The sequence below is a fragment of the Squalius cephalus genome (genome assembly GCF_949319135.1).
Source record: "Squalius cephalus genome assembly, chromosome: 5".
Classification (NCBI taxonomy): Eukaryota; Metazoa; Chordata; class Actinopteri; order Cypriniformes; family Leuciscidae; genus Squalius; species Squalius cephalus.
Window position 1 is genome coordinate 6,651,679 of NC_137126.1, and position 18,629 is coordinate 6,670,307.

The 18,629-nt window shown below is 37.9% G+C and overlaps 1 protein-coding gene across 1 annotated transcript in view; it reads right to left on the reverse strand.

The window, feature by feature from the left end:
* The window catches only part of LOC307159402 (transmembrane protein 47-like), a 30,158-nt gene extending 14,324 nt beyond the window's left edge, over positions 1-15,834 (reverse strand). Inside the window, exons 1-2 of the mRNA XM_079872749.1 lie at positions 15,475-15,834; positions 2,490-2,630 (exon numbers count right to left, since the gene is read on the reverse strand). Of these exons, the coding sequence (XP_079728875.1) occupies positions 2,490-2,630; positions 15,475-15,670 (337 nt within the window). The 5' untranslated portion in view covers positions 15,671-15,834. The remainder of the gene's footprint in view (positions 1-2,489; positions 2,631-15,474) is intronic.
* Between the last annotated feature and the right edge of the window lie 2,795 nt (positions 15,835-18,629).

Below are 18,629 nucleotides of genomic sequence, written 5' to 3' on the forward strand. Positions count from 1 at the left end.
CGTTAAGTAATGGTTGGTGGGAAAAACAGAGAGAGGAAGGAATTTCTCTCACATCCTACCTTTCTTTAACACTCAGATTCTGTACTGCCCTTTTAATTGCTAAAATACATGCTTAAATGAATAATTCATCAAACAAATTAACATTCTGTCATCATTTACTCAGACAGAACTTTCTTCCATGGAACAGATTTATTCCAAGGATATATTGTGCAGAATGTTCATGCTGTCGTTTTCCAGACAGTGAAATTGGATTGTGATTTGGTCTGTACCCAAACCACATACCGTGGTATATAAAAGGTTGCATTTATAGTTTGTATGAGAACCTGTTTCCTGTGGATTTTCAAAAACTGTTTTCTTTGAGAAAAAGCACAAAAATACACAATTTTTTTGTTAAATTGATTTAGTTGATTAGTTTGGCATCAATTGCATTTAGATTAGTCTTCTGCAATCAGTATATGGCAACAGTTTTGTTTTGTTTTTCGCTTGGAAGACCAATTCCAAGAAGGTAAACTGCTTTTTTTAAAGTATAATTTCATTTTTTACATATTTAATATTTCTTTATTAAAAAATTATATTTAAAACAATCTCATAACATTATTTATGTAATTGCAGTTGTAATTGCAATGTAAATGCATTCATGTCACCAAGATGATGCATACATTCAATATGGTTAGAAAAAAAAAAGACCCTGGAATTCAATTTACAGTAAGAGAGCAAATATCGGCCCTTAATGGGAAAGTTAATTTCTGTCTCTCATGTATGTGATAAATCACAGAAAATAAATATGTTAAGTTAAACAAATCGCTGCTGTTAGGCGGAAAACCTAGTATGTCCAAAACCACAACTTTTCAGGAAATTCAGGTCTTTTTTTTTATTTATAATTAAACACTCTGGTGTAAAAGTTGATATTGTGGCTTTACATATGGTAAGACACCTGCATGTGTCATTATATTATTAACATTCCACCAAAATCAAGCTCAAATGGAGGTTTCTGACCAGCGGAAGTCGAACATATGCGTTTTGTCATAAGAATGGCCGCATCTGAGGCAGAAAGTGCATCGCATTATGTTTTCATAAACTTACAGGTTATATTATAAGGTTTATTGTACCTATGTGGGCACTCAGTTTTTTTCTGTCATTTAGCCAAAATTACAGAGAGAGAGAGAGAGAGAGAGAGAGAGAGAGAGAGTGTGTGTTTCTTAAATAAAGAAAATGCTGTACTTATTTAAAGAAACAGTTCGTTTACTCTTGCATTGCCAACAAGCAGAGACGCTACAAAATGCGTGCGGCACTTCATTCACAATAGAAGTGTGTGGAGTTATGAGGTCTGACCGACAGTTTGAGGAGCCAATGCAGTAACAAGGTTCAGTTACATGCTCTTTTTAATACTTTTCATTGGTTAAATATTTGCAAAACCCACAGACAGACTAAAAGAGCGAACAATAGTAATGATTTATGAAGGAAAAACGTATAAATCTGGAGATACAAGGTTTCCGTCCAACATCGACTTACTATAAAACTAATTGTGGCGAGCAGGACGAGGCCGAGGGGCGTGGGAGAACGGCGCAAGGCCGGTGGTGTGATTGCTAATGAGCGACACCTGTGAGACGCACCGTCTCGTATCTCTCACGGAGGAGCGGAAGCATAAAGGAGGAGCGACGACAGTGGAGATCGAGAGAGGCCAGGCCTGGACTATTTTATTTAATTATTTGTTTTATTCTGTGTGGCGGCAGTCGACCGTGAGGGACTGCAGTCTTTACTTTCGTTTTTGTATTTGTTTATTTATTTATTTTATTAAAATATGTGTGAATGTTCACCGGTTCCCGCCTCCTTCTTCCCACAATAACGAACTTTGATACACTAATATAATTAATGTTTATGCATCACACAAATGCACACGCATTTGTGCAAAAAACTGTTTTTACCTTCAACATTTTTCTTCTTATAATTTTTTTATAATAATTCAGAATTTAAATAAATCTAAGTGTATGATTAAAAAAGTTCTAAGGGAAAATAAGTAGGTAAAATATAGGTAAATATAAACGATACATGTTTATTCTGTTATTTGGTACTGTGACTCGACTTGACTTGCTTGGTTTGAGCCACTGACTTGATATGCTTAATGTGTGCGCACTGCGGATTTAGACTTGACTCGAGACATGATGGCAGGGACTTGAGACTTACTCGTGACTTACATGTGTGAACTGCTCTCACCTCTGATGTGTGGGCAAGAGAGAGACAAACAAGCTGAGGAAATTTCTGACTAAAGCTATCTAAAAACCTCAGGTGTGACCATCAGGACCCAATGGCATTTACACTATAAATGTTGTGTTCTGCTTGTGCTTAGCACTATCCACTTGCTCATTGGATGTTATGCCAGGTGTCAGCGTGGGATTAGAGGTCAAGGGTCACATTCCCAGAGTTCTCCTGCTAAAGGCTTGTGACCAAAGTCATGATTTTCCAGCAAGATGTTAACGTGGGTGTCTTACCTGCTGAGAAGAGGAACACTGCAACCATACGATAGTGCCTTCTGTGTGTGCCTTTACACAAAGAGATCAGAGCGATAAGAAATGCCACTAATGTCACAGATGCCCCGGCTAACAACAATATCAGCGTCGCTATTTGCCAGTCTGAAAGAGAGGGACACAGAAAATCATTGGTTAAGAAATCATTTACAACTGACAAAGTCATAATTTTCTATTATAAGAGTTAAAGAGATATTTCATCATCCAAACATAAAAATTATTTCGACCTAGAAATGGAGAAATGTAACACAAAAAAATAAAAATGTCCTGCTTGCGCCCAGTCTCAACATGCAATAAAACACTCAAAAAGTGTTTTGAGGGCAAACCTTAAATTTTATTTAGTATTAAGCACATTTTTCTTAATTTTGATTTATCAAAATAGTGCGCTCATCAACTTTTCTTGAATCAACCAGAGTGATGGCCTACTGTTGCTCTTATGCACTCTTTAATGAACATCATAAACGCATGAAGAAGGTCGCTGTTCACTGTCATTATGGACGAGCGTGGGCATATTCACACTGAGTGCAAATTTTCAATGCAAAAATCCATTAAATGGAAGCAAAGGACACTTCTGGATTGACTGTGAACATTTGCTTGGTGATTAACCACTGAATCATATTGTATGTGAAAGACTGAAGTATGATTTACCTTCAGACTTGATGTGAATAGTTTTAAGGTGAAAATGTGTCGGTCGTTTGCGACACTTTGTTTAGTGTCAAGCTCATTCACTCCAAGACAGAGTCAAACAATCTAAACATCTCTAACCCCACAGAGGCCATTAAGCAAACATATGGGAGGAAATGACATTATATTTACACCTGCTTCTATCTGCCAAATGGCAACGTTCCATCCTTCCCCCCTAAACACTCATTTAACACCCATGTGAACGAAGAGGCATTGCAAATGTTCTTCACCTTTGTAGGTGTAGGACAAGCATTACAACTAATTAAATATCTTGACATTGCTGGACAAAGGCAATTTCACATTTAGGCAGATTTTTCACAAAAACCTACAGATCCCATTTAAAGTCCATTTAAAGTGAGAGTTCAATTGATTGTAGCACTGTAAAACCGAGATAAATGCAACAAATACCCGTGACCGCACATTTAAAATGAATGCCAAGCTGCTATGTTGTTACATTTGGCCACAGTACCAAAAATGCCTTTTGGCTGGATTAATGGGGCCAATGCCCCAGGGCCGATGACTGCCAGGGGCCTGGAGAAGTGAGCCCTGTAGTAACCTGACAGCCAAAGAAAAAGTACTGCGAAAGTAAAAGTGATAATGATAGACAAACGGTGCATTGAATGTGCGCCAGTAACTGCACTGACATAATGATAAATGTTATTTGTCCAAGGCTCTTCCTCTGCACGAATGTGGCTTCTGAACGCATTTTGTAAGTGATGCAATTAGATTCATTTTTGTAAGTGTGACCATATTTGTTATGTGCAAATGTAAGTATTGTTTGGATATATTTTCACATTTAAGGCACTGCAGACCTGCATAGATTTTAATTAACCACTTAATTTACATTTGCAAAATAAAGTTGAAATTATATGCAATTGTGAAACACTGAAGTTCTCATTCAGGTTTTGAGATTACAATCAAAAGGCATAAGATGTCTTTTTTACTCACAAAATCCATGTATGGGGCAATAAGAGGAGGGCTGGTGCCTTGGAACCTCAGTCATAAGGCTATAATCTATCCATGACAGTCTCATGAGTTTGCTAGTGCAATGGAATTAGAACAGAATGCAGAGGTCACGTTTTTAACATGCCTATTAAAGGGATAGTTCACTTTGAAATTAAATTTTGGTATGTTTTAGCTTACCTGAAGGGCATCCAAGATGTAGGTGTCTTTTTTTCCGCAGTAGTTTCAATTTTGATATTTTTAGGTCAAACCGTTCTTGTCTGACAGTCATATCATGCAGGTCTGTGGTCACTGTCTCAAAGAGCATGCACAGAGTCCAAATTAAAACAATTCCCCATCGTCCAAATTAAACAATTCCCCATCGTAAGTACACATTGATGGCCTAAGACACGAAACGAGAGGTTTGTGTGAGAAAACGAACAGTATTTATATCGTTTTTACCTCCTATAACACAACCACGTCCAAGTGATCTGAGGGCGCAGGCGCAAACGGGTAAGCAAAATTTAATTTCAAAGTGAACTATCCCTTTAAACTCACATGCCAAAGATGTCTGCATATAGACTAGCAAGAAAGCAATTAAAATGCATTGCAGACAGAATATAAGAATGCATCCTGTGTGCAAAATGGAGTGCTGTGTACTGTAGATATGTGATATGGAAATAAAACAATAGGCTGAATTCTAAAATCACTCTTTGTAATGTCTACTTAAAGGAGAACTCGGCAACTCTAGCGAACTCTAGTCACTTCTTCGCTGATTTTTCCTTTGTTGTCGCATGTTTTCCCCACGAGCTCCCCCTACAGCTGTGGGGGGGCGTATATTTCACAACACGGTCGTAAAAAACTCACTTGCGGCGGCCTCCTCCCCCTCTCTACAGCTGCTCATGTGCGTTTGTTTTGATCGGAGCAAGCCAACTGTATCGTGTGGAGCTATGTCTACCGAGGTGGGTAATCTGGTAATACATGCGTGTGTGTTTATGTCGAATTGCCGTAAAGCAATTCGTGTTTCGCGCTCGTTCTCGCTTCTCACGAGACTTCCAATTTCTATCTTGCCGGGACGGTAGTCCCCAAGTTGCAAGGTTGGTTTTCCGCCTGGGAACGCTGGGGGGAGCGGGGAAAGTCACCAATATCACCAGAACAGGTTGTTTAACCATCCAAATGAATTCTAGACAGTTTTATTAAGTTAAAAAAGTTACCAAGTTCTCCTTTAAAGCTTTGGTCTGTCATAATCAATTCTAAAAATTGCCAACGTATTTCGGATTGAGGGCCTTCTTCAGGGTATACAACAGACACAAGGCATGAACATTTTAAGAAAACATCTCCATACTGACTTACTTATACAAAGGCTCCACTCAAGACGTCACACTAATTAGTTAAAAGGTTAATGATCAAGAAATGCACATGTGAACTGGTAAAATAGCTCCAGATCCTACCTTACTTGGTCTGTCATAATCTCTGCAAATATAAATACAAAAATGTGATTAAATTGGATTAATATTAGCAATCTGTATTATTACTTCTAAAACGGGCAATTCTTTGCTGGAAAAATGGCATTTTCAATAAAACTTGGCTGCTTATGCGATAGAAGGGCTTTTTTTATATATATATCGTTACAATCTGACAAGAGAAAACGGAGAAAAAGGGTGTGTTGTCTTTCCTTTGGCTAAATAGGTAGGAACACTTCAACACCCATATGCACTGGGTATGTTGCCATCCAAGGCCACTCCCAGTCTGCTCCTATTGGATAAGCTTGACCAGAGTCATATACATTGAAGGAGTAGGAAATACTTATCAAACTTTTAGTCACAATGGTGTCGACTTGTTTTCTAGTGAAGGATCCACCGTGTTGGGCTAACGGCAGCAAAGTATAGGAAACATGAAGAGAACACTGCAACGGAAAATCTAAAAAAACCTCTGTGTTTGTAGTTTCCATTTTAAACTAGATAACTATGCGTTTTCACGAAATCCGTAAAGCAGTCACATTTCGCATCATCCGGTGGACTTTTGCTGACAAATAAACTGGAATTTCCCGGTCCAGGTAACATAAAGAAAAAGTAAACTATGTTAATTTAGATATACTGTACTGACATTGTAACACTACAAAGCGGGTTGAACTTTTTTTTTTTTTTTACTGAACAGACAGCACAATCTAATACATGCAACAGACTGCTTTCTGCTGTTAAGCACAAGTTGTTTTTAGTGTGCTGGACAGTTACTGTGAGAATGCTGGATTTCTGATTTGGCATAATACACAAATGTTTTATCACACTAGGCATAAAGCTTATGCCACCGTTCTCTCACACACACATTCTATTCAATAGTTTTTTCATAATTCCTCTCAAGTCTAATCCCACTTCTCTTGCCCCAAATAAGACAAGAAAGGCACTCAGAGTAAATTAGCCCTTAATTTGATCCTTTTACAATAATCTCCCAGGGGTTCAAGGATTGTGTGTGTCTCACTCACACACAAACACATGCACCTACATACACTTTACCTCAAACGCACACACTCTCTGATACCTCTAAGCACTTTATTCATTTGTGTCCTCCTGGGTGTTGTTTTTTTAATGAGTTGTGCCAAAAAAGAGCAGTGAGCTCAATATAACCCGTTACACAAGCACCATCAGTCACAACAGCCAATCATCAGCACGAGTGTGTGAGACAGAAAAGACACAAGGGTTTTCCCAGGGTATCTATGTCATTGATTATGCATTGCGCCCTGTTCTCTAAAAACAACATGTAAAATGGAAAAGAACCAGAGTGAAAGCAAGTTTTGAAATGCCTTCTACATGAGCTCCACCCAGCTCTTCTTACTAGTGGACAAGTAGCAGATCAACCTTACAACAAAACTTTACTTTGGTCTTTATATTAGATCTTTATATAAAGTAGTTTATCATTTATATTCAGTAAGTAAAAATCAGCTGTCTGGGTTTGGAGTCTCTTTATTTAATTGAGATGAGTGTGAGTTTGATGCAGAATAATGAGCAGTTGAGTATCAATAAATTAAGGAAATAGTTCCACCAAAAAATTATTTACACACACCACCATATGATTCCAAACCATGTGTTTTTCTTATCTGGAACATGAAAACAGATATTTTGAAGAACGTTCATGCTGCACTTTTCCACAAAACAAATTCAGATTATGTGATCATGTTTGTTTTAATGACTTTGTGTTATTTATACTGATCTATTACTTAGTGGGAAAAAATCAATAGGTCACTGTAGCTCTCAAATAGCATATTCATACCTGGTCATCTGTTTCATGGAAGAGAAAAAGTCTTATGGAACTAAAGTTGACAAAGGCAAGTACATGATGACAAAGAATGGGGTGTAACTATTACTATAAAAACTTACTATGTAGTTAGAAATTTTCAGAAACTGGACTATCAATTATATCTGTTAAGGACTGATATACCAGCTGTCTGATTTGATTATTATCAGACTGTGTTAGTTTGTTAAAGTTTCCACAGATTAAGTTCAGTCCACAAAGTCTGATCCAGAACTAAACCACACTGTGACTAAACCTAATCCTGTTCGCAAAGATTCACAGCAAGTCGTACCCCAATCAAATCCTCGAGATTGTTCGAGTATAATGCAGGATTGCCTCTTTCACTTACCCCTGCATGAGCTCATATTAATTTAGTAAAATCACACACTTCAGAATTAAATCACATACAGAGGGATCCAAAAATCTGAGACAAAAAAAATCTGGGATTTCAAAATAAAACTTAAGTAAATAAATTATTTTAAACAAATTGTTAAACAAAGAAAAGTTTTTACGTAAAGTAATAGGATTCTGCAGTACTTTCGTCACTCATCAGATGTAAGCAAATGTGTGACTAACATGTGAACCTCTTTCTACTAAAGATCAGACTTCCTTGCTTTCATTGACACACAAGGACCCTGTTTACACCTGGTATTAACGTATCGTAGGAAGTGGTCAAGGGGAGTCAGGTTTACACCTGGGGCCGTATTCACAAAGCATTTTATCTTACCACTAGGAGTACTCCTAAATCCCACTAAAAGATTTTAACTAGGAGTTTTCTCTTAAAAGTTATTCACAACGCCTTTCAGACCTACTCTTAGTAAAGAAAAATGACAACTCCTAAACTAAGAGTGAGTCTTCGTTGCTATGGATGACGTCATTACTCATGCACGAGCTTGACTGAAGTGACCACTTTGATTGGCTGATGATTGTAACGCGGGAATGATTCCAAACACCTCCCCTACGATGATGAGTGACAGGTGACAGGTCTGAGAATGCGTGCGCTACACAAGTAGTGCGAAGGACGGAAGATGATGAATAACTGAATAAATAGCCTAAATGAAAAAAGAGTAAGGCAAAACAAATAGCCTAGAAGCCTAATGAAACATATGGATTGATGCAATATCTTTGCAACATTATTGAATTAATCTGTCACTATATGCCTATGCCTACGTTTGCAAAGAGAAGAACATTTTAATTTGATTCACAATGATACGTTACAATTAGTTTACATGCAATGAGTAGCCTAGTTTTGGTTGTTGTTGGTGGCGTTATTGCATCCCTAGTTATGCCTACAATGCAAAATTGTTCCCTCGCGATTGGAAGCCCCTGTAGCCGCCGCATACGCATTTCAAAACATCGCAACGTGAGATGCCACAAAAAGCGGTTTGTGAATAGGTCTTAGTGAGTTAGGAGTCCTCGCGACTTCTTTTAAGCTGTCCCAGACTTAGGTGCTACTTTTAGGGCTAAAATGCTTCGTGAAATACTCTTAGTGAAAAAAATTAGGAGTCCTAAAGTTAGGAGTGACACGCCCATTATTTTTAGGAGTTGCTCCTAAATTCACCAGTTAGGAGCTACTTTTAGCCTTAAAGCTATGGTCTACGATTTCAAAGATTGTTCATTATTAATAACCTCGTTCAGATGCTGGTTATGGTTCTACAGTACAATCCTAACAATATGAAGAGAAAAAAGAATGAAAAAAATCCATTCACTCTATTGGGTGTACAGCTGCAGAGAAGTTGACCAATGTAAGCTGTCCGGCCGGACAGCTTACATTGGTCAACTGCTCTCATCCAATCCCCTGCTCCACTTGAAACTCCACGTGGCGCTCGCGTCTCCACCCCGCCCCGCCCCGCCCCGCCCCCCTCCTGCGATATGAAATTTCGCGCTGACAGTCTATGGTAGCTAGCAAAGTAGCATCAGCTCAGCAATGGAGAAAAAACAAACCGACAGCAGCAAGCGGCCCTGCTTGCCCCTACACTCACGGCTGACTTTTTGTTGAGCAGGTAAGCATTTATTTATACTTTTATGGTGTGAGGTGTTACATAAATAGCTTTTTATCAGTCTGACAACATGCTCATGCTGCCGGTCGGCATTGGACTGTTAGCCGTTTAGCATCGCCTATCACGGGTCAAAGTAATTATATTTCTTGAAGTGCTTGAATATATTTCAGTAGGCCTAGCGGGTTTCTGTTAGAACATTGCATGTGTTGCTAATCTTGCGTGGGCGTGAACTCAAACGTGTGCCTCTGAGCTATTTTGTTAGGACAATGGTGACATTGAATTGTTGATGAAGCAACTAAGTTCAAGTGTCGAAAGTCAACTTTACATATGATGTGTCATTAGCGAGGTCATTAGATTGAAGCGACTAAGCAATGTTGTGAAAGTAAATGACGTCAATCAGTCAAAATTGTAAGTGTTCATTCCTTCAAGGCTTTATGTGTTCACTGCTTTCAGCTGTGAGAGAGGATGTTTACTACCGGTGATCACAGCTTGACTGAGTGACGTTGTTCAGGTCGTTTCCCGGTGGGAGGGATCAGGTAGCACAGAGGGGAGGGGTGTGTGTGTGGAGGGGCGGGATGAGTTTTTTAAAACTTCCCAACCGTCTCAGGCATTCTCGACCGATTTTCAACATCGTAGACTACAGCTTTAAAATTCTTTGTGAATACGGCCCCTGGTCATTACATCATGTGCCTTATATGAATCTCCTGTGAACACTTGTGATCAGATTTAGAGGGGAGTGTCTCTGATTTCATTCATCTTGATTTCATACCTTTTCCTACACATTAAATGTCAGTGTGCAAATCTTGATAATTATTTTCAAAAACTATATATTTTTTTTTAAATTACAAAAAAGTATTTTTAATAAATATTATGAATTATTAATCCATTAATATACAGTATCTAGGTTTTTGAAAAGCCAATAGGCCAGTTGCAATTATTGTCTGATCACTGTAATTTGATTTAATCCAAATTTTTTGACATATAATGCAATAATTGTGAATTAATTTTTTTTTCAAATATAGGAAATTTAAAAACCTAGATTCACAGCAAAGTTATTTTTCATTCTTCGTTTAGGGGTAAAAAGAAGTTTGAGAAACCTTTGCAGCGATATAATGTGTACTGGCACGTTTTCTGAGAAGTGACTTTTCGGGTGCGTGTACACAAAGACCGAATTGAGTTCTCTTTTGTGTCTTATCGCGCTTGAATGGTTTAAAAAAAGTTGAATTAATGATTGGTGAATCACAGGATAGGCCGACATTTGGACCATTCCCTTTCTGGACCATCCAGATAGTGATACTGTTACATTAGCCAAAGGATACAGGGAAAAATGGTGGATGCTGCGTCATTCGCGTTAAAAATTTAAGATGTTAAACTGAAAAAAAAAAAAAAAAAACATTATTTTTGACAGCCCTAAAAAAAAAATATTAAATTGTTAGGAACAATTATTTACACTCACCTAAAGGATTATTAGGAACACCGGTTCAATTTCTCATTAATGCAATTATCTAATCAACCAATCACAAGGCAGTTGCTTCAATGCATTTAGGGGTGTGGTCCTGGTCAAGACAATCTCCTGAACTGAATGTCAGAATGGGAAAGAAAGGTGATTTAAGCAATTTTGAGCGTGGCATGGTTGTTGGTGCCAGACGGGCCGGTCTGAGTATTTCACAATCTGCTCAGTTACTGGGATTTTCACGCACAACCATTTCTAGGGTTTACAAAGAATGGTGTGAAAAGGGAAAAACATCCAGTATGCGGCAGTCCTGTGGGCGAAAATGCCTTGTTGATGCTAGAGGTCAGAGGAGAATGGGCCGACTGATTCAAGCTGATAGAAGAGCAACTTTGACTGAAATAACCACTCGTTACAACCGAGGTATGCAGCAAAGCATTTGTGAAGCCACAACACGCACAACCTTGAGGCGGATGGGTTACAACAGCAGAAGACCCCACCGGGTACCACTCATCTCCACTACAAATAGGAAAAAGAGGCTACAATTTGCACGAGCTCACCAAAATTGGACAGTTGAAGATGTCTGATGAGTCTCGATTTCTGTTGAGACATTCAGATGGTAGAGTCAGAATTTGGCGTAAGCAGAATGAGAACATTGATCCATCATGCCTTGTTACCACTGTGCAGGCTGGTGGTGGTGGTGTAATGGTGTGGGGGATGTTTTCTTGGCACACTTTAGGCCCCTTAGTGCCAATTGGGCATCGTTTAAATGCCACGGCCTACCTGAGCATTGTTTCTGACCATGTCCATCCCTTTATGACCACCATGTACCCATCCTCTGATGGCTACTTCCAGCAGGATAATGCACCATGTCACAAAGCTCGAATCATTTCAAATTGGTTTCTTGAACATGACAATGAGTTCACTGTACTAAAATGGCCCCCACAGTCACCAGATCTCAACCCAATAGAGCATCTTTGGGATGTGGTGGAACGGGAGCTTCGTGCCCTGGATGTGCATCCCACAAATCTCCATCAACTGCAAGATGCTATCCTATCAATATGGGCCAACATTTCTAAAGAATCCTTTCAGCACCTTGTTGAATCAATGCCATGTAGAATTAAGGCAGTTCTGAAGGCGAAAGGGGGTCAAACACAGTATTAGTATGGTGTTCCTAATAATCATTTAGGTGAGTGTATATTGAAACTAATCGTCAGCACAAAATTCATGATCATGAGGCACTATTTATGACATTTTACAAACAAAACTTGCTTTGTCATAAAAAGGTCTATCTGATTATTTGATATTTAGTCATCTTGACCTTGACAGGCAGTAGTGAGGTCCTCTCCAGGGGTCCTCTCAATGATATAATTTCCTGTTTTATGTTTTTTTATGCATGTTTGTTTGTACCACATGATTTTGTTTGTATGACATGACTGATTTAGCATACAAACGTTGGTGGTAGGGTTGGTTATCGTCTGAGTTATAGCAATTCCGATTTTAGATTCCAAACCCTAGTAGGTGGACAAAGTTTTTCAAAAATTAATAAGCAGTGAAACAGTTAAAATATTTTTTTATGAGGATTATGCTAAACTACTTTTCAAGTTTTCATAAAAAAAAAAACTATATATATATATATATATATATATATATATATATATCCATCCTGACAGTCAAGACATTAAAACATGCTTATCATAAAAGAGATGTATTTAAGTCATTGTCCAGTCCACAATTGAGACTAGAAGCATTTGTAGTGGTCTCAGGCTTTTGGACCCACTGCCCATCTGTTCTATTTCTATTCAAGTTTTTCCAGAGCATTCTGTTTCGTGAATGTGCCCATGGGTTCGAGTGATAAGGGGTCACCACACTAAGTTAAAAGAGAACATGAACTGACCTACATGAATGAATCCCAATGGAGACAAAGTAAGAAACAGGTGTGTATCCTCGAATTAGGCACAATTCAGTTAATCAATAGCCAAATAAGCTATTTAGTCATTGCATTGTTAAAGCAAATCGGCATTTATGTGGCTTAGTCTGGCTCTATTCTGGTGTGTGATGGTTACATTTCACAATATAACAATTTCTGATGAATTAAAATATTGTCTGCATTCATTTTATTCACCCTTCGAATCTAAAGTTTCAATCACAAATACAACATTGCAAAACTAAAATGGGTTGCAAACGGGTTTGACATTAAAGACAATCCTTACAAAAGCATCAACTATGTGTGTGTGTGTCTTTCTCGCAAGAAATCCTCTTATCTCTGTCCCACAAAGCACGCAAAAACCCCTTCCAGTCTAAGTTTAAGAGTGTCTCCTCAAGCTTCCCCTTAGGACAGATCTGTACAGAGAAATAGGCTATGATAAAAGATGACGAAGACAGAGAGAAATATGGACTATACATCAATATAGCCATAATCCCACAGAAAGCATCTCTAGGGTTCTCTTCCAGACTCCATTCCCTGTGAGGAGCTTGCTGTAGGCTCATTAACATCAGAAACTGCCCTGGGATTCTTCAGAGATTGCCATCTTTCTCAGCAGTGTATGCCAGAAGGACAACAAGAGAGCCAGACAGAGAGAACATAAGAGAGGGAATGCACCAAAGAACTGTTTCAAGACATGCCAGGGACCAAACTGCAGCAAAGCGGCACAGAAAACAAGAAGAAACCCTGTGTCTTAAAGTTTCTGTCTTTTTCTATAAGGCTTGCAAATGTATTCTCAACACTGATGTGGTCGGGAATGGAATTCAATTTGAGATCTGGTTATGGAAATTGTCACTTGATGTGAAGTGAGTAGGTCTGAAATAAGAGAATTCTGTTATTTACTCATCCTGATGTCATTCCAAACCTGTATGAGCAGTTCAAAATTCTGAAGACTGTGCAATTTCTTTGCAATTACAGTGAATGGGGAACATTAAAACTTTGAATTAAGGATGCAGCAGCAGTACAGCTTGCAGTTCCTGCAAAGTTTCCTAAAAACCTGAAAGGAACAGACTGAAATTTGCATCGTTATCCAACAGATTATATCCCCTTCCAGTGTTAGCCACTATTAAGTCAAGGAACCGGATCCAGATTAGTCTGATTTCTGAATGAATTATTCAGACCGGGTTTATGAACTGGACAAAATGATACAATGGAATGAACTCAAAAGAACACTTCCTTCACGAATCATGCACTACTTTTCTCATTAACTGGCTAAGGAGAATGTAAAGGTCTTAAGTAAATTATGGCCTGGTCTTCGAAAGACTTAAAATACACCACAGAAGTCAAAATAAACACTTTTGTGGTGGTCTTGTATTCCATTCATTATAATACATGGAAAAGAGGCACACCAGCAGTCTTCAAAATTTCTCCTTTTGTGTTATAAGTACCACATGTTCCCGGATCAACATCTTTGTTGATCCGGGAACGACATTCCAATCAACCAATCAGATCTGAGGGACAAGTTTAAAGTTTATGTCAAGTTTAGGCTTATAACTAGGGTTAGGTGCTTCCACATCAGTGTTATTCATCTATAACTTCCCTCTGATTGTAGGGATAACGGGGTAGGGATATGGTTAGGACTAAAGTTTCAGACAGGAATGTTGTTCCAGGATCAACAAAATATGTTGGTACAGGAACATGTCTTAGCCTACTCGGAAAAATCACAGTGACCAAACCACATTAGGGGGAATGATCAGAAAATTCCATTCCTTTTTTATACTTCAGTGGACTAATGCATTATTGTATGCTAGCACATCAGGCTGTAATTGGTTTACAAAAAAACGTCCCCCCAAAAAGCATGAAAACAAAGACATTCCTGCCAGCTAGACAACAATGGTGAGGAACACGCCCACCCCATTACAAAGCCCACGAGAGTCGACGCGAAACCTCCCAGATGATGGTGAATAGCCTATAATTGCTTATCAACATGAGGATAAACTCGAGCAACAGAAGGGTGTAAAGGGATGCCTGAACATCTGTCTTTTCCAGATTATTGTTGAGTTCGGTTAGGATTTGATTTTGGGCTCAAGAGATTAAAAAAGCAAATGAACTAACCTACTGTTTAAAATAGACAAACTGAGTCGACTAACAATGACCCATTGTTTGATCAAGTCATCTGTGACGTGCACCACCGTAAATTCCGCACATTTTTCATATCAAATTGCGACAGTGTAGTTATTTTCAAGTGAAACGGCGGATCACCACATATGGGCTTGTTTTGGACACATTTGGAGACTTTGATGTTTTCCCCGCTAATTTTAACCATTCTATGTAGTTATAGTGTTCACGTGCAGACAAAGCAAATCATGGTTAGCCTATAAAATGCGATGTATGACGTCAATTGCCACTGATGCAACAATCAATCAATAATTGTTACATTCGAAGTTTGTTTATTCATTTATTTATTTATTTATTGTTTGTTTGACAACGGACTCTTCCGTGGGCGTAAAATCGTCTAAAATGTTTACAGCTTGAACACATCAACAGCAATTGTATAGTTAGAATAACTATAATAATAGTTATAATGGGGCTATACACTACCCCATATTTATTTATAACAGCATGCATTTCTCTCCTTGAAAACATTGTAAGGGCACTGACCAGACTTGAGGGTGGAGATGCAGTTCCAGTCGGTGTCGAGCTCCCTGCATGACTCCCATAGCGACAGCGCGTATCCATCCGCCGTCACCCACGCGGGGCTCAGCAGCGCGACAATGTCCAGGCAAAGTGCGAGAAACACGCAGAGAAGAGCGATGAGTTTGAACGGCCGAAACACGTATACATCATTCACGGACATTTTCTCATAGCAGACTGTGGCGGGTCTCGCTCACTCGCGTCGGGATATGGAGTACCGAGAGGCAGAAGCGGAGAAGCGCTCGTATCGGCAGTGAAAGTTTGTCTGTCTGTAAAGAGTTGAGCTGTGCGTGCCGATGACACTTTCCCGAACACCCGAAACGCTCTGCGCACACAGAGCAACGCGCCACCCAACGGCCAATCGAGAAAAAACACCAAACATACTGGGGAGATGGAAATGAAGTCAAGAGAAACGTTTATATAGATAAATATCCGTTTATGTATAATGCAAGCAATCTTCAAACATTATAGTTTTTGTCTTGAAGCGTCATATTGGAGACCAGGGCTAGATGGGGTAAAGGCCAGGCTATATCTCAGTCAAATACACAAAAGTTTGTTTCCCCACCCAATCAGAATAAAGTACCGGAACTATAATTAAAAAATTGAGAACAAGTGAACACAATAAATAGGGTAACACTGGGGGAAGATGCCAATGTGTAAATGAACAATGTGCATTTACTTTTAAATTGTAACATATTTAGATTTACAGCCAGTGTTATTATAAATTGAAACAATTGCTACAACTGTACAAATGTAAATAATTGTACTGATGACAGACAAAGTAGAATCCTAGTAAAAGAGATTCATCTGAAAGGTAAAATTATTCTATCACTTATACAGGTATATGTAGGCTATATTTACATATTTAATTGCCCATATTGGAGATATGTCATAATAGCTACACTAATGCAAATTGAATGATTTCACTCAACTAATCTTTAGGTTTTAATGAAAACAAAGATGTCTGAAATGTACATCTAAATCATGGAACTACTGAATAATAACCCCACAATAATTATTACATTTAAAAAGTAATAACACTAGTAACAGCATGCCACTCTGGGCCTTCTGGGGCAGTTCTGGGAGGTGGGTGGGATAAGTCATCTTAATTTTATCTTTACTTCAAAATAAAAATTATAACTTTTACTTCACACACACACACACACACACACACACACACACACACACACACACACACAAAAAAAAAAAAAAAAAAATATATATATATATATATATATATATATATATATATATATATATATATATATATATATATATATATATATTAAAAGTAGCTAAATTAAAAGTAGTATAGCCATGCATCAAAAGTGCTGAGATGAGATATTGTGTCATCTATAGTCAGGAGAAACAATTCTCCTTCCCCCGGCATCTTCCCCCGATTTACCCTTTGAAAATGTTTTGAAGCAATATTTTATACAATTTCTGTTAGGTTTTTAATTAGTCAAACACTGCTTTTTACTTGAACTTGAAGTGGGACAGTGATTTTAGGAAATATTTGGTATATTTAACAGTATCTTTTGTAACTTTCTATTTGATCATTTAAAACCCACAATAAAATTGTGTGATTACATAGCCTTACTTGATTAAGTTGAGCTTCTTCTTTTTTTTTCAATTACAGTACATGTTGATGCTTGACCATTTTCAGAAATGTTTTATGTTGACTGTAGACTACCTTGTGTTTTTGTTATTTTGACTTTTATGTTGCGTTCTGCCCTGTTATGTTTCCTGTGCCACATTTTGTAGTCCCTTTGTAGTTTTCTTCTTGATTAGTTCCCTGATTGTGTCCAGGTGTGTCTTGTTATATTACCCTGTGTGTTTCCTGTGTTCATCTTCATTGCTGATCTCAGTTCTGTTCCTAATGTTCTGTGATTTCCTGATGTTTTCAGTTTAGATTATACCTTTATCTTTGTTAAATAGCTTTTGGATCCTGCCCTCCCTCGTTTCTGAGTTTGACCACGTTACACAAGTTGAATGTTATAATTTTATGTAATTCGTAATTTACCATTTCAGTTAGCAAACAACAGTTTGATATTTTTGTAAGTTTATCAATTGTTTTGTATTTTTAATGTTACACAATGTCACAATGGACAATTTATGTAATTTTGAAAGTATACATGCAAATCGTCAATTTATGTATATTGTTATGGAATATTGCATTGTTTATTATACATTAATATGGTTGCATTTTTATTATAATTATTTTAATTAATGTGTCCTGGTAATCTAAATCAAAATCATGAGAGCTTTGTTTGAAATCGCCCATACCCTCATTCACTATTCCCTACATTACTCCAGTTGAAGGAGTGAATAAAATGAGAGTGAATTTGGACACTGTGCCAGAAGGGCTGCCGCTTTTGCATAGTTTGTACTTGCTATTTAACAATCATTTGAAACTTGGCAAACTGGCAGCTCAAGTAGTAAATCAAAGATTTATCTTGAACTCTGTCATGGAAACTAGCTTGTATAAACCTTAATCAAACAATTTAAAAGGAATGTATTCCTGTATGATATTACGCTGTACCAGCAGATAGGAAAATGGATGGACAACATCAGTTGTACACTCTTTATTGTGGTGTATTACGGGATTCAATGAGTGCACTCAATAACGTCCACTATGATTTCGGACACCACTACAAATGGCTGTACCCTCAAATAGTGCCCTAGGCTATAGGGGCTATATATATAGCCTAGGCTAGGCTATATTTCAGACAGCCAGATGTGTTCAACTTGACCCGCTGCTGCTCCGTCCGATCAGTGTTGGAGATTAGAGATTAGAGAGCAGACAGCTCCAATTCATCACAATTTCAGTTTCACGCCGACTTTCAATAATTTCTGAAAAAAAAAAAAAAAAACATTAAAAAGACTATAATTAAGATACATTATATAAGATGCCTTTTTTGATAGATATGTCAAAAACATTACATATCAAATCAATGTCAACTACAAAAAAACTTTCCATTTCTAGTTGACACTGAATAGTTTTTCAACCTTGAATGCTGCTTGACAAAGCCTTGCCAGAAAGTACAAAAAAAAAAAACTTCAAAAACCTTTGAATTTGAAGGTTATACAAGCTGTACAGTCAGACATTAGGTAGGGAGCGG